Consider the following 16,862-nt stretch of genomic DNA (forward strand, 5'->3'; position numbering starts at 1 on the left):
CCTCAAATATTGTGTTCAGTTTTGGGCCCCTCACTACAAGAAAGGCATTGAGGTGCTAGAGCATGTCCAAAGAAAAGCAACGAAGCTGGTGAAGGGTCAAGAGCACAAGTCTTATGAGGAGCAGCTGAGGGAACTGGGCTAGTTTAGCCTGGAGAAAAGGAGGCTCAGGGGAGACCTTATTGCTCTCTACAACTACCTGAAAGGAGGTTGTAGAGAGGTGGGGGTCAGTCTCTTCTCCCAGGTAACAAGTGATAGGACGAGAGGAAATGGCTCAAGTTGTGCCAGGGGAGGTTTAGACTGGATATTAGGAAATTTTACTTCACTGAAAGGGTTGTCCAGCATTGGAAGCTGCCCAGGGAAGTGGTTGAGTCGCCATCCCTGGAGGTATTTAAAAGACGTTTGGATGAGGTGCTTAGGGAACATGGTGTAGTGGTGGACTTGGTAGTGTTAGGTTTAAGGTTGGACTTGATGATCTTAATGGTCTTTTCCAACCTATACGATTCTGTGATTCTGTATTTCTCATTAACTCAGAAGTGGTAATTGTGCAATTCAGGGAGAGGTTTAGGCAACAGATATGAAATACAAATATAGGCATGTAAAGTGGGACATCAGGCACCGGAGTTCAAAACTGTAGTTGTAAAAACCCCAGTTCAGCTGCTGCATAACCCTAGCCATATCTGTATTTCATAGTGTTACGATGTCGGTATGTCTGGTCTCTCACCTCTTCCTCTGCCAGTGCTAAGGAAAGCACCTTGTTTCCCAGTGAGCATTGAACAGACACAAAGGAAGAGAAGGAAAGAAAATGCCCAAATCTCTCTCAGTGGAGTGAAAGAAATGTAGATATTGTCCCATCCAGAGTACTATTCACCTTGAAGTACCTTTTCAAGGTAGAGAGATTCATGTTCTTAATGGTAATGTCACCTTCGAATAATTTCTGAAGTTACAATGCCTTTTTGTCACAGGAAATGAGGCAGGGTCCCTGTATCTTTCTCCTCTACTATATAGCAGTTAGGACATTTACCTGAAAGCTGGAAGGCTTGGCCAGCTTCTCTTCTGGCCAGGGTGCATAACCTATCGTCCAGACCACTATGCTCCAGCGTAGTGGGTGAATACAAACAGGGACAAGAAGTGGGCTGGCAGCAGTCAAAGCAAAGAAACAAGGCAATAGATCAGATCCACATCATGACATGATGATCAGCAAGAGCAAATAGTGTGCTTGCTTCATCAATTAGCTGGTAGGAATGAGCTGTCAATCAGTGTAAACCATACCTTCTTCTTCAGTTGGCTTTGGTGTGATTGGTCCTTAAAGGTGTAGTTAGGCTGCTGGCTGCAGAACTTTAATGCTTAGGGGCTAGCACTTCTGACTGGTCAATACATAAACGAAACACCATAGACTGAGGGGGAGGCAGGGGAAGACTGTAAAACAAGTGTACTAAGGCATCCAGTTCCCTGATGAATGGGATGCTTTCCTTAGAAAACACTAGCTATTCCAAGTCCATAAGTGGAGTTGAACCAAGGTCTGAATCCTTTGTTTTGTTAGGAAAAATCAAGCATATAGTAGCCAAGCTATGAATGTCTTTTCTGCAAACCTAGGACCCACAGTAAGAATGCTTGCCAAACAGTTGTAGGAGTGAAGGGAGAGGAAGAATGTTAACTGCATGATGGCCAGACATCAAAATCAGATCAGGCTCCTCAAACACGTTTATGAGACTTAGGCATTTGTGTACAAAATTTAGTTCACTATGTATTTTCTGAAAGTATCTTATATTTCTTGCACTTTCTGATATTGAAATGATATTTCTCTACCCCCAGATGGGGGCCAATCCTAGCATGGGGCCCAATCCTGGCATGAGAGAGAATACACACATTTGAAACTCTTCTCCATCTTTACACACATAAATTCAGAGGGTCCTGTGAAAACTGGATTACAACACATTTTTAAAAATCCATCTAAGCCCTTTAAATGCAAATCCTTTCTCTGAATTGAAGAGACCGTAATTGAATCTTTATCCAATCTGCATGCTTAGAGAAAGCAGCTGAGCTATTAATCATTAAAAAAAATGTAAAATAACATAAATTTTAAATTACTATGATATTTCTTCCTCTGAGATAAATAGGTGAGCATGTGCTTATAACAGCTAGTTGGGATTGGCACTGCCCTGCAAATCTAAGGCTTTCAGGAGCCTATGAAAAGCTGAGTAAAAATTGTGAGGTCTCGAGTTACTATGTCCACATTATTTTCTCTCCTTTTTCTAACAATTTCTATGACTGAATCTGTGGCAGGACTTCTAGGAAATGGACCCATCTTGGCTGTCAGTTCAACTAGCTGCATCAGGAGAAAAATATTGTCCTCATATGATATGATTATGATCTTTCTGAGTTTATCCGGATTCTTTTTGCAGTCCTGGATGATGCTGGATTTGTTCCTAAGTCTGTTTTGTGAAACCTCCTGTTATGAAGAAAATTTGTTTGCAATTTTCAATACAATTTTTATGTTTCTGAACTACTCCAGCCTCTGGTTTGCTGCCTGGCTTAGTGTCTTTTATTGTACCAAGGTTGCTAGTTTTACTCAGTCTTTCTTCATCTGGTTAAAGCAAAGAATTCCCAGTCTCATGCCCTGGATGCTGATAACATCATCTCTTTTCTCCTTTGCAACCTCTCTTCCTTTCACCTGGTATATCTACAATGTGCATGACAACTTCACTGCTCCTTTAACCATGACAAACTCTTCAGAAAGGAGAGTCACAATGAAAGCTAGTTTGTTTTTATTGATTCTTCTCTGTAATGCTGGTATAGCTTTGCCTTTAACCGTGTTTGTTGTTTCAAGTATCCTGCTGATTAGGTCTCTGTGGGTACACACCAGACATGCATAATAATGCAACTGGCTTCAGGGATCCCAGCTTAGAGGCCCATATTGGTGCCATCAAGTCGGTCTTTTCCTTCCTTATCCTCTATGTTACATATTTTATTTCTTTGGTTCTCATTTTATGCAACATTTTTTTACCTTTAAGCTTTGGGGAAGCGATATGTATAGCTGTAATAGCTGCCTGTCCTGCAGGACACTCTATGGTCTTAATCTGGAACAACCCCAAATTTCAAGAGCTGCCAGCTAGGAATTTTAAGCATGCAAACTGTCATGTCAGAACTAGGTCCATGTAAAAGATGCTGGACTAGCCTGGGCTTTCTTGTTTAGATCCAAATTACTTAAATTGAAGTCACCAGAGGTATAAAATAATAGGAGCATGAATGAGTAGATTATGGCCCTGACCTGGAATCATGAAGAACTCGGGAATTTGCTTTACTTGGATGTGATCCTTGTAATGAAGAATTCTGTAAGTTCTCTCCTATTTTAAAAGATGATTGCCTGCAGAATATAAGTACTGTACTAGCTGTACTTTCTTTGGAAATCACTACTGTCTCTCTAAGACAGCAGAAAAATAAGGCCAAGACTCAGAGAATAATGTAATCACTTGACACGGTTTAAGTTACAAATCAAACTCTCATGATACTAACAGAACAGACCTGCTTAAGCACAGGCATGCTCAAATTTTATATGTGAATATGAAGCCTGAAGGCTGTTTCTGGTTAATACAAGCACATAATGAGGATGCTAAGGAATTCCCAAGAACAGGGGAATTTCTTATGGATCATTTTCAATTGCTTGTTGATTTTATAAGTAGAAAAATATTTATTGATTCTAAAAGCATCTTTAAGATTCCAGTATGATTCAGTAAAGAATGACACAGCCTTTTGAGCTTCCTGCTGTTGCTGAACTAGTAATCAGTGTCTGTGTTCCCAACAGAAAGATACATTGGAAGACTCTCCAAAATCCTGTGATTAGAGCTAATAGGAAAAAAAAATTCCTTAATATCAGACTTTTCTGAAGAATTAACCAAAAGGTCAAGATTTTGGGTTTTGTTATGGAGAATAGATTCCTCAAATTAGAAGCATGGATTTGTGTCATTTAAATATTGTCAAATATCATTACATTACTAAAATATTAAAATTAATTAATTAGTATTATTGAGAAAATAGTTCACCCATGTTTAAATATATGGCTTGAAATTCTCTTTAAAAGTTTCTAGAAATTGCACATCTCCATGCAGTGTCTCAATTTTGACAAGCTGTGTCCTGTAATTTTTTCTACACAGAAATTCCTTCAGCTTTAGAAATAAACTACAATTCCTGGACAAATCACATAATTTGGCGGAGTCCAAAACTCAGCACATTATTGTTATGTTAGGACTGGAACTTTATGATCCTTTTCAGTTGCAGTGGGAGTTTACATTCTTTTAAAGTGATCATCACTGAAATATATATGGCTTGAGCCTGATTTAAAATATCCGGTTTTGATGTTAACACAATCAATCTGTTTGAAGCAATGTATCTGTATTTAAACTGAGTTTGTGCCAGAATTGGGTTTTTTAAAATATTTAAAAATACCAAGTTAAAAAATTATTTCTGTTGGAGTCTTTCTTCCTCTTATGACATAAACTGTTCCACAGGTGACAGCAGTGGCTTGCAGAAGAATTTTGTATGGCATTTAATAGAGCTGGTGAAAATTCAGGACATGGCAATGACACCATGATGTGGCATTGTCACCATCTGTGAAAAATGGTGGTTCCCAGCTTAGCACCATGAAACACACATGTGGGGAGCTTTGGTCTATCCTCTGCCCCTCCATGGTGTCCCCTCACTTGCCTTAGGGAGTTAAAATGATGATACCTACACTTAGCATTTGAATTATTTTCCTCTATCCTATGAAATTGAATTATTTGCTTTCTTTTCTGACACTTGGAATGCTACACTAAGGTCCGAGATGAAAAATAGGATTTCTATTGTCTTCAAGTTGTTGCAAAGATAATTGTTGAATGAATCTAAAATACAGCATGGACAGAAATTCCAGTTTATTGTGATGGTATATATGTGTTTGTGAAAGCCCAGAGGCAGTTAACATCATTTCCTCCAAAAATGAAGAAAATTTCTGCTAAAAGGAGTTGCCATCAAAACACAGTTTGCTGAAACACAATCCAGTAAGGGTGTATCTACAAGTATATGTTACATTCATATGGATTCCTAGATCACTTATTTTAAAGGACAGAAAAAGAGACCTGAATAGAAAACTTCAACTTTCCCAGTAAAAATGTTCATTTTAACACATCTTGGCTTCTGTGTGTGTGTGTGTTTGTGTGAAAAGTTGTCCTGAAAGTACATATTTTGCCAAACCTATTTCCTGCAGAAATCAGTTTTGTAAGGCTTCTAAATTTAAAATTCTTCATTGTTATGTATACACTCAGGTTTGAAAAGCTGAAGTGACAGACATCAGCCTTAATGGTATAAGAGGAATTAGCTACCAAACTCCTTTCCAACATTCTTTGAACAAAGCCTAAGAAGATCCCACTGCTTAAGAATAAGGCATGAAGTAACTTGCACTCTCTAAAATGGGGAAAGAGTTGAAAGGGACGACAAACATGACACATACTAAGTGCAGGACACAGAGAGCAGAAGGGTCAGAGAAAAACTGAAGGAAAAAAGTAGACTATTTTATAACTGGTTATGAGTACAAGAGACCAGCAATACAAAAGGAATGAATTAATTAACTGGTGGAGCTTTCCTTAATCATCTGTATTGTTTTTTTCTCAGCATCTGAGTACATGTTTCTTCACCATTTATGTTGGAGGTCATCACATTTTTCAACTCCTGGACAGGCAGGATCATCAAAGTCTTCACTGTTTGACATATTCCTTCCAACCAGAGGCAGGAGCATAAGGACACATTATACGAATAGCCTATATTATTTCTCAATGGGTTGTGTCTTTTATGGCAAAACTGGGTCATCTTCTGGAAAAGGAGCAGAGGGGGCAGCATGTTCATACATGTTCCAGTTACTAGAAGAACAATATAGCCTTTCTTAGGAAGCAAGAAGGTAAGAGAAGGACATTGAATTATAGAAAAATTTCACATACATATGGATTTTCCCTGCATATTTGAAAACAATTATTACTGTATTTTTGAGGACATCACAGGTTTTGTGTCTAAGATTTTTTAGCAGAGTAGCTTAGTCTTATAGTTACACCATAAATGAGGAAGAATTTTGTATATTTCTGTGCTCATTAAACACAAATGAGTCTCAAGGGTTAAGTGGATGACTTGAAACTTCATACATACTTTTTTATGTACCCAATACTGTAATGAATAACTGAGAGTAAGATAATCTTTCAAATTGTTTTGAAACTCCTTTGTATAGTTATCATATAACTGAATAATTATTTGGTTTGAATGTAAGTTCTTGGTAAATGGTTTTATAGTTTCACACTATATTTACATACAGTTTCAGACATTTTATAGGTAATTTCCTAAGTTTGAATAATTTTAGTTTTTGCATTTGTACAGAAAAATTTTTATGATTAAATAAAAGTAAACTGTGCTTAGTCCTATAATTGTTTCATCAAATAACACCATGTTATGGATTAAAGTGTTCTGCAACTCATATCCAAATTTTCAGGCATATGATATCTGTGTGGATTTTTCACAGACTATTTTTTCAAGGTTTCCTGACAACAGTGACTTTGAGAATTTTGAAAATAAGATGAGTGTTATAACTGCTGTTATCTGATGTAGTTCATCTTTACTAGCAGGTTCATCAAAACACTTATGAACTGTGGTACACGCCTGCTCTCTGACCACAGTAAGAAATCAGAGATACCGGGGCTACAGATACTACAGATAGCTACATATTTAGGAGAAGACTACGGAGGAATTAACTTGAGAAACAGTATTACCAGTCTCATGTATGGGCATCATTATGCAAGCAGGTTTGCTATTCTTGAGGAGTAACTTTTCTCTGGTTATTGTTGCACTTCTTTACATTTTTGTGACTTGCCACCAATAACTCATCCTAAACAACAGTAGTGTCAAATATAAAGATAAGTCATTGTCACTCTGTTAGGAGCAACAACGATGCTATTTCTGCAAACCAGAAGAGGACTTAACCCTTACTATTTCCTTTATATAACATGTTGTAAGAAAGCCAGATTCAAAATAGAAGTCCAAAAAAACACTGGAAGAAACTCCTAAAATTTTCTAGATCTCTCATTGCTTGTCTTTGAAGTTTATTTGTGCCTAGAGTTTCAGTTCTGCAAGCACCAAGAAGTACTCTATCCTATTTCTGACTTGAATTCTGGTGGAATAAAAACAAAAACCGTAGGTAAAGCAGCATAGACCTTTGCCATACATTATTTTTGCCCTACCCACATGCAGCATAAATCAATAGAGTTGAGCCGTTTCAAAGATCTAATCACAGCTGCCTTATTTTCATTAAGGGCTAGTAGGAGAGGAATATAGTTCTCCCTTTGCTTGTCTACTGCCTAGAATACTTCTTCAAGGAAGAGAGCCTGGATTTAGCGTCTTGTGCAACCTGATAACATGCAAACAAACATACCAGCAAGATATTACTAGGCTGTAAGCGTGAAGGGGGTTGGGCAAGTAGGAGGTTCTCTCCACTCGCTTGGTGGAGATGCTTCCTAGTATAATACTAATTGGACACAAAAAAGAAAGTGACTGCCGCTTAAAATATTAAGTGTCCTGAGCTAAGAGAGCAGAGTCCTTGTTTCTAGTTCCTTTTCCATCCGTGGATTATCAGGTTTACATGAAACAGTTACTGGAAAAAATCCAATAGAAATGGGGAAAAAAAAAACCCCAGATGCAATCCTACACATAGGAGCTGAAGTGTCTTCCTGGGAATCTGATGTCATGCTCATGTTTGGGCTATACTCCCTTGGCCTACATTTTTCTGTAGAACAGCCCTAGGTGTTCTTTGTTTGTACATGGGTTATCATTTCCCTACGGAGATCCTATCACTTTGCTTTACCAAATCAATTTCACACAATTACCAGAGCCTTGGTTATTGATATTAGCTAGGTCAGCTCTATTCTAGGTGTATGACACTCAGTTTTCCTTTTGTAGACTGTCCAGGCAGCAGTTACAAAGCAGATGCAGTTTAACTGGCACAGCTTGCAATGAATTCCTAATTTTTTTATTGCCTTCTTTCTAGGCACAAGATGGAATTGTACAGAAAGATGACACACAGGTTAGGTATAGAAAGAGTTAAACGATCAAAACAGGATATGCAAACAGCCATTCACTGTAGTTTGCATCCTTGCGATTACTGATTGGGCTTTTACAATAGAAGCATTCTTTCCTGAGCTAAGAGAAACAGAAAATCCTATTGCATCTTTGAGGCTTTCCAGAGATCCACAACTTTGTCTTTATCTGGGTATGTATCTTAAGAGCAGTACTATCATCCTGATTTTAGTTTGATTAATGCCTATACACAGATGGTACTTGTGAAAGGTGATAAAGAATTTTAAGACATCTTGAAAATGTGCCTAATATATGTGGTATATAATATTAAAATATAAAAACCTCAAAAGATTAGTCAGAAGTGACTAATTGTACTTGATGCCCAAATTTTCAGTGCTGAAATTATTTCCTTGAAAAGATATAGGCATTCTTCTATTCTCCAAAGTTGAAAATTTAAGGATTCAATCACACATACATAATAGGAGCATTTAAAACTCTTGAACAGATTTTCTCCTTCTGTATATCAACATATGTGACATTAGGATTATTGCAAATTCCACTTTCCTTGACAGAAGATTATGCCACAGAGAAACCCAGTCCACAAACAATATTTACTTTAACGTCTTTTATTAATTAAGCTGCTATTTTATTAGAATAAATTTTTCATTAGTAGATAGCTATTCACTTTAGTACATACACTTACCTCCTTACACAGTTCCCTCTCTCTCTTTCTGTCTCACATACACACCCTCACACACATCCCCGTATACATGCTCACTCATAGTAACCTGGTCAGAATAATGGCTGAGAGACCAACCCCAGCTGTTTATTCAACAGCTGTGCAACAGCTTTTAGGTCTGTGTTCATAAAATTCCTAAAGGGATCCATTCTCTCATCAAATATACATATATATGTATATGTGTACATACATATACCTATATTTGTATATAATCTTCTGGTCTTCGGATACAACAGCTATTGTATCCTTCACTGTGCTCTGAGCTATTCAACCTACTGTTGACACCAGTGTGTGCTGGTGACTGTGCACCCATTCAGCAATCTTCTCATGTTCTCAGTTTATCAGTTCCTGTGGATTCAACAGTACCACTGGTCTCTGGAGTGTATGAGTTGTTGGGAGACATTCTCGTGATACCTCTAAGCATGTAGTTTTCAGTTCTTCCACCTGCTGTTTTCTGGTAACTATTTTTGCACCTACACCCTACACAAACTCACACAGAACAATTTTATGATGTAGTGATGATAATTTTTGCAAGAAGATCTTGTGCTAGGACAGTGAGCATGAAGGGGTGCTCAGATCTTTTTTTGTAATCTTCCTTCCCTCTCCTTTGACTTCCTTTAAATGTATTTTCTTTCCTACAGTACCAGATATAATTGCATTTTTTCTGTATTTCTCCTGTACAAGTAGGATTCACTCACACACTCCTAATGTAATTACAAAAGGAAAACAGAATTAAAATATTAGCAATAATCAATCACTAGCACTGAAGGAAGAAAATATGCAAATAATGCGAACAGCAGTAGAAAGGTGATTATTGACTGATTTGCAGCCCTAGCATCACCATCTGAAACCACTTTCTTAAGCTAGAACTGAGTTATTTGCAATCTCACTCTTTCTGAATCTTTCTTTGATACCTAGGGAAAAAAATCCTGAAGAACAGATGTACAATCATGCTCTAGTAAAACTTTTCATCTCAGAATAATTCCTGCTGGAACTCTAGCCTGTGGAGTTTATCTGGGAAAAGGCTTCCTCCAGTTTCTGAAATACACTTCAAAATTAGTTATGCAAAGTAATTTCCTGTCATCCCTAACACATCCTGAATATTTACTTGAATCACGTAGAAACCTAGACACTGTGACTGTGTTAACAACACTACTCGCTTCAGGCTAGATGCTCCTTTAGTGTGATTTTAGCTGTGACCCTGAAGAGGTTCCAGTATGGACTGCGACTTGTAACAACTGTCATAAAACGTTACTTTGTTAATTATTACCACAGAACTCCAAAGACACACTATTACACGTTTATGGAAAGTCAACCTTGAAAAACAGTTGTTCTTAATTTTTTCCATTTGTGTTCGTTGGCTTTATTTCTGTTTCACAATTTTAGACGCTTATCTATCATTGTCAATTAACCCAGGTCACAGCATGTTTTAATGACAACTTGGAACCATGGTTCCTTTTTTGCATGGTGAATTTCTGTGTCTCACTTTCTCCATGTATGAGGTGTGAAGACAGCATAGCCTCCAGCACTACAGGGCATAGTGCTCTCCTTCCTTGACCCTATAGAAGGCTGTTGCAAGTCAATATGAACATGCAAGAACACGTTTGGCCCAGTCTCTGGCATAGCCAGCATCAGTAGCCCCATGTGCATGCCTATACTGCTTTTCTGTGTATGTTTGGGGAGGGGGGGGGGCGCAGAAAGAGATGTGTGAACTTTCTGGTGAAATTAAGGCCTTGGGTTCAGAACAATGAAGAACTTACAGAAGGTTCGTGGCTTCCCTTTCAAAGATCCTGCCACATGATCCACACAGCTCACCAAAAATGGACAATATGGGCTACACATAGCAGTGCTGTCAATTCATCCATTCCCCACAAATCAGAAGGACAAAAAGTACATCCTGAGGAGGATTTCCCTTTATACTGTATTCAAGACTGCTGGCAGCCATGGTAGGGGTTGGTCATGGTAATGGTCTTTCCTGTCCCCACTCAATATTCAGCAAGACAGCTGTCTGGCAAGCTTCTTTAAGGGATTTGGGGTGTTTTATGGGAATTTTGTGGTGTTTTCTGGCATGCATATACCATAGCAGCATGTGGGTACCTGAAGGAGAGGTCAGAGTGTTTTGGGGCACAGCTATCTCCACAATGGCCTTCAGGAGACATAGAAAAGGTGTCAGGACCACCAGCCAGCTGGCAATGGTTTTGTGCACTTCTTGGCCTGTACTGAGGTTCACATTCATGTGGAAATGTTTCTGTATAGTGAACCCACCTCTGGGTGTTCAAATGTGAGATGCCAAGGTCCCCTTTCAGCACAAGTGTGCTTCACTGTCTTTGAACACCTTTAGGGATTTGATGTTGTTTCCTGGCTTAGCCACCCTTAATGGCTTTGGGGTGGCAGAAGGAAGGGATCTGGAACCCCTGTTGTCAAGTGTTATCTGGAATTTTCCAACATTTGCAGGGTATGTTATGTCGCAGCCTGGCGCTTTTGGGTACTGCTAGCTCCTCCACCATACCCAAGTAGCTCGGGAAGAGAGTACAACGCCACTGGCTACCTCATGCTTACTGGCTTTTTGGAGCACAGCTGTCCCTGGGCCAGTATCCTTGTTCCTTCAGAAGGAAGTTTGCATCCATGAGGTGCCACCCCTTCCCTGGCATTTTTGGGCACAGCTGATTCCACTACATCCCCAGGAGGTCCACAGTAGTGTTTTGATTTCAGAAAATGGCTGACGAGAATTTTTGTGCTTTTGATGATTTTCTTATATTTAGGGGTGTTTTGTAGCCTAATTTGGCATTTTTTAGTGTGGCACCACACAGACATAGATGTAGATGGACATGGTTTCTTTCTCCGTTTAAGCCTTTTTGCCCATTTATGGAGGGTCATAAGTCAAATCTGAGATCTACTGAAGGAGTGATTGTTTCTTTCAAGTATTTGGTGACATGTTTCCTAACAATAACATTCTAGAAGTTCAAGAGCGTGTGCTCATTCAGAGTTTCCATATTGTAAGTAGTAAATCTCAGAACTATTTTTTTTAACCTTTTAAGGATCAAGATTCCTGAGACACAACTAAGTTCATAGGATACGTATACTTCAGATTAATAAGTAAAAATCTGTTAGGGATATCTGGCTAACAGCTATACAAATACACAGAAAGCAATCAGAAGAACAGTGACAAATCAAGAACTCAGCCAACCTAATCCCTCTGAATCACCTATTCCTAAAACCATTTAAGATGACTAATTTAGTAATTACCCCTGTTGTAAAACACTCCATGGTGATTCAATTCTCTTTGGAATGCAATGCAAACAAAGACCAACTACTGCATTAAGGAGTACAGAGTTGAAATGGGGAGCCTGGGGGAAGAGGAGAATATGGGGATTAAACAATGGAATTCTGGGAATGTAGAGGATGGATTATGGGATGTTTACAGGGGATGGGAAGGATCACGTTATGGAAGAAAATGGAGAAATGGGGAAGGGGAGTATAAAAGATGCCATTGCACATAAGCAGTAAACTTGTCTGGCCAGTCCCTGCACCTGATCACTACAGACTGTCCTGTCTTCTTATTACATTCTAATGGCTTTCATGTGAGTATGCTCTCTATTCCTTCTGTGTGTGTGATCTGCCAGCAGACTTCAAACTGGACTCGCTGGTGAGTAGAGTGAGAAGTTTAGGAGCTAGGTAGTGGAGAATCTGAGGGTCCGCAGGCCAGCTACCTGATCCACTGTTTTTTATCTGTGCCTTCAAATTCAGGGATGAAAGGTTTAAATGTTTAGAGAAAAAGTTTAGAAACCTTATCTTACAAAAAGGGACAAACAGACATGCACACATCACCTCCTTCCTGTTGAAACTTGAAAGAATAATTTTGATCTTCAGAACTGAGATTCTGGCATTTGATTAAAAACTAGAGATGACCTCACAATTCTCTGAAGCAAAGGTCATAGCATAATGCACCATCATTAATGTAACTTTTCAGAAGCCATTGGATCAGTTTTTCTGCCATTAGTTGATTGCATATTCATTATGAAATCCTGGACAGTTACCTCAAGTTAATTTTACCATGCATGGCTTGAATAAATATTGATTTCATGACTACTTGGAATTAATAAAAACTGGAGGGAAAAAAAGTAACAGAATCATATTAAAAGCCTTTTTTTTTTAAGGAAAAAGGTACAGAAAGAAATAATAGCCACAAAAAGAAACCACCAAAGTTTCCATGTATAAATTAAAATGTCTCAGAGAAAATACACCGCAAACATCTGCCTAAGACCACAATTCAAAGAAGTCACTAAAACTTTACTTTCAATTTGTTTAACTCTTGGGGACAGAGACATTCAATGGATCATAAGATCAAAATATAGTTTATTCTGAAACTGAATGACATCTTAACTTTTCTTACAATATAAATCATAATCCTTGCATTTGAGCCCTCCCTAAAAACAAATTTTGACAAATATATATATTTCTTTAAAATACACTTTCCTCAAGTCATACTTTTGTTGAAAAATTTCTGACTGCCACTTCTCCAAAAGCATTTGGTCCCACAAGAGAGTAACAAAATGTATGACTAGCTTTTGGAAGCTTTTGAAAAATACATACATAAAGATTCACAAAGGTAAATACCACTCCAGATGACTTCATTTCAGATGTTTGTTTAAACTATTGTCAGTTTGAGATACAGAGATTAATCCTTCTCAAAGCTCAGGTTTAAATTAACCACAGGATACATCTCATTTCTCTGAAACTCAAAATCCCTCCAGCACAGCCTGCGTAAGGAAGAAAGTGGTTTCCTTCCTAACTGCTTGTTTTCCTTCAGACACCCCCATCTTAACCTTAGCATTAAGTGTATTAGCTCCATCTCTTAGCTCCATCTGTTTTGTTTCAAGATAACAGTAGTTCAAAGACACATATACTTATATAGCCCCAAAACAAGTTTTGAAGCAGCCTGTATGAACTTTGGACCACAAGACGTGTTTGTGTGCATGTGTGTGTTTATCTTCCTCACCCACTTTCATAGACGTATGGGACTGAAGGTCCTAAGACCTGGAGGAGGCTTTTAGAAAAGTGTACAGCCTTCTGTACAAAAGGGTTCTTATTCTGATTAAATCCATTTAATCAGTAGCACTGTAGGACAAATATTTAAGCACTGTAGGACAAATATTTAAGAATTCATTTTTACCTGTAAGCTTAGTAGCATACCAGAAGCCCTTACTGCTGGCACTGTCTGGTAAGCAGAGAGCACAGCAGCTCTTCCTGAACACTACAGAGCAACAGTTGCCACAATGCTGGGGCAGTAGCTCCTTCACCTGCCTACCCTTAGCATGCTAGAAAGGCTGACAGAGATAAGCAGCCAAGGGGCAGCAAAAGCAGCTGCAGGGTGACAGTCACTGGAATGCTGCCTGGCTCTGCTGGGTGGAGACCGACAAATTACGGACAAAGATTTGCTGCGCTCTGCCAGTTTTAATTGGAAAACTGTGTGCCACTGGAGTCAAAAGTGTGGAAAACAGAGCTCTGCAGGGATACAGTTCCTGTCATTTGAAGGGAAACACTGTGTCAGCATGTGGTAGAGGGAATCAAAACAATCAGGCAAGAGCTGTTTGCCTCTTAGTAATGTTGCAGTGAGCAACATATTTTAAAATTCTAAGTTTTAATGTGCAGCAACCATAAGGTATAAATTTCACAGAGATACAAGAGAACTGTGTCCAAAGGGGTCGGAGGTAAAGATTACTGCTGCAAACTGAAATCATGGGATAGGAGAGTGTCTTGTGGGACACATGCTGGCTTATGGATCAGCTCAGGTACTGCATTTCTGTCATAAAAGCCCGTATTGGGTGAATTTGCATGAATGAGCACTGCCTATGTATGTGAATGGAAAAACAGTAACCAGAAATCAGATCAAGGGAAGGACAGGTAGGTGCTGAGAAGCAGCATGTAAAAGTCTTCCAAGAATACATAAGGTCTGGAGACTCTCAGTCCTGTGGATCCACAAGCACAGAAAAACTCAGAACATCAAGAATCTCAAGTCTGTCAGGGCCACCAGCACACAATGATACCACAGTGGGTTGTATAACTTAGACCACATCCTAGGATGCAGTGACTTCTGTGTACAAAGATAACAGAATTATATACACACCTGCTGAAAAATGGGCCCTAAAGGACCTTTCTGAGCTCAGTTAGAAGCCCCTGGCATGACAACCCTTTGCTTCTGGGATGGGCCTCCCAGCTCTTGCTCTAAACAGGTAACTGTCAGTGAGTGTCTGAGTGTGAGGCAATAATTGAGCATACTGTGTGAATAGTTATCTGCTATTAATAATAACAGCTTGATTATATTAACAGTTTAACTAGTAAAAGGTGATCTAATAAACATTGACTGTGATCCTTTTCTCCCCTGACTTGAACACCTATCAGGAAAATTTACTGTTCTACTCATGAAACCATCCTGTCCTTGCTTGACTCTTTAGGATTAGCACAGGCTCATCAGTGGTTATCTGCCAGACTCCCATCTGTACCTCACTTGACCAATAAATATTCCATTAATACTGCTCATTCCCCCTTCACTGACCTGCCTCCCTTGCATTTTGTTGGTCACAGTGTAGGGAAATCTGAAATTTTCCCTGTCCACAGGGGAGAGTCCATTGTCAAATACCAGGTGAAAATGCCACATGGTCGCTATGGAGTAAGGTCTTTTTGTCTACTCTACAGCAATCTTCTCTTGTTCATATTCAGATTTACTTCTCTGGACAGTTCCAGGAAACAGAGGAGGTTGTAGTTCTACCAGATCTAGCACTATGTATTCTTTATGTTTTTACAGCAAAAGTATGATTTATACAGAAGGTCTGTTGTGGTAATTCCTGAATTATGGGGCAAGGGATTTAAGGGGACCACCTCAGTCATCAAGTCTACACTGTGTTAACCAAAGGAAACATGCCCAGTAATTCCCTTCAGTGATTATGACCTTGGTCATTACTAGAAAAGTTTCTTTCTGTTATCATTTTTATTGGAAGTTTATTCCAGGACCCCATTTTTCTGATTGTTAGAAGCCTCCTTGTGACATCCAGTCTTACACATCTTCACCGCAACTTTATACTTTTCTTCACATTATACAGTCCTTGTTCCGGTTAGTGTTAAACTGTCTGAAAATACTTAGAAGCAGAAGTTTGTTTTGTTAGACTGATATTTTTTGTTAGTCTCTTTATCACCCTTTGACTGTAAGATGGACTTTGTATTCCTCTGATCATCCTTGAAGGCCTTCTTTGTATTGTTCCAACTCTAGTATATCATTTTGGTTATACATGAGCAAAATTCTTTACTGTAAAAAATACTCTGTAAAGTGACCTTAATAATCCTCTATATGTACTGCAAATTCTCAATCGATACAGCCTAGAATTGCATTTGCCTTTTTTTATAATGCTATGGTTCCTGTTCATTGATTACAGAATGACAAGATCTAGGCATTTTTCTTCCTTTTCTGTAGTAATGTGTTTCATCCAGTCACCTTACCCTCATTCTCAAGTTATCTCCTTCCTCCTTGATACTGTTGATGCATCCTAACTTTGCATCACCAGCCCAGATTACTCTTCCCACTGTCTTAAGAGAACACCATGCTTGTTTCAGTAGACTACCTTGACCATTTTACCTTCCAAAAAGTACTTTTCTTCTATACGGAATGGTAACAGGTCTGCTTTTAAAAATATTTCCCCAGAAGAAGAATCTGAGAGATAACACAAAGCGCTGTTGGTATCACAAGTGTGTCTTCCTCATGAGAAGAAGAAGAAAAAAACCCAGAGCCTCATAACAGAAAAGATTTTGAGTTAAACTTAAAAACTCAAGTCCTAAAATCCATAGTGGAACAGAGTTTTGATAGGATTAATGTTGCAGCAGCACTGGGGTACAACATGACCCAGAAAACAGAGGTAAAACCTGAAATTAGGAATAGACAAAAAATACAATCCGGACAATTGCAGCGGAAAAAAAAGAAAGGAGCTTTAAGGGAAAAGGGGAAATATAGCTCATTGTAGAAGAAGGAATTACTAAAGATTCAAAGGGT

General features: G+C 38.7%; 1 protein-coding gene across 1 annotated transcript; it reads left to right on the forward strand.

Annotated features, from left to right (window-relative positions):
• Positions 1-2,225: 2,225 nt before the first annotated feature.
• LOC142404770 (taste receptor type 2 member 40-like) lies at positions 2,226-3,159 on the forward strand. The gene is given in 2 exon segments (XM_075491774.1): positions 2,226-2,863; positions 2,865-3,159. Coding segments are annotated over 2 exon segments (933 nt in total).
• Positions 3,160-16,862: the final 13,703 nt, after the last annotated feature.

Source organism: Mycteria americana, chromosome 1 (genome assembly GCF_035582795.1).
Source record: "Mycteria americana isolate JAX WOST 10 ecotype Jacksonville Zoo and Gardens chromosome 1, USCA_MyAme_1.0, whole genome shotgun sequence".
In the NCBI taxonomy this organism is placed as follows: domain Eukaryota; kingdom Metazoa; phylum Chordata; class Aves; order Ciconiiformes; family Ciconiidae; genus Mycteria; species Mycteria americana.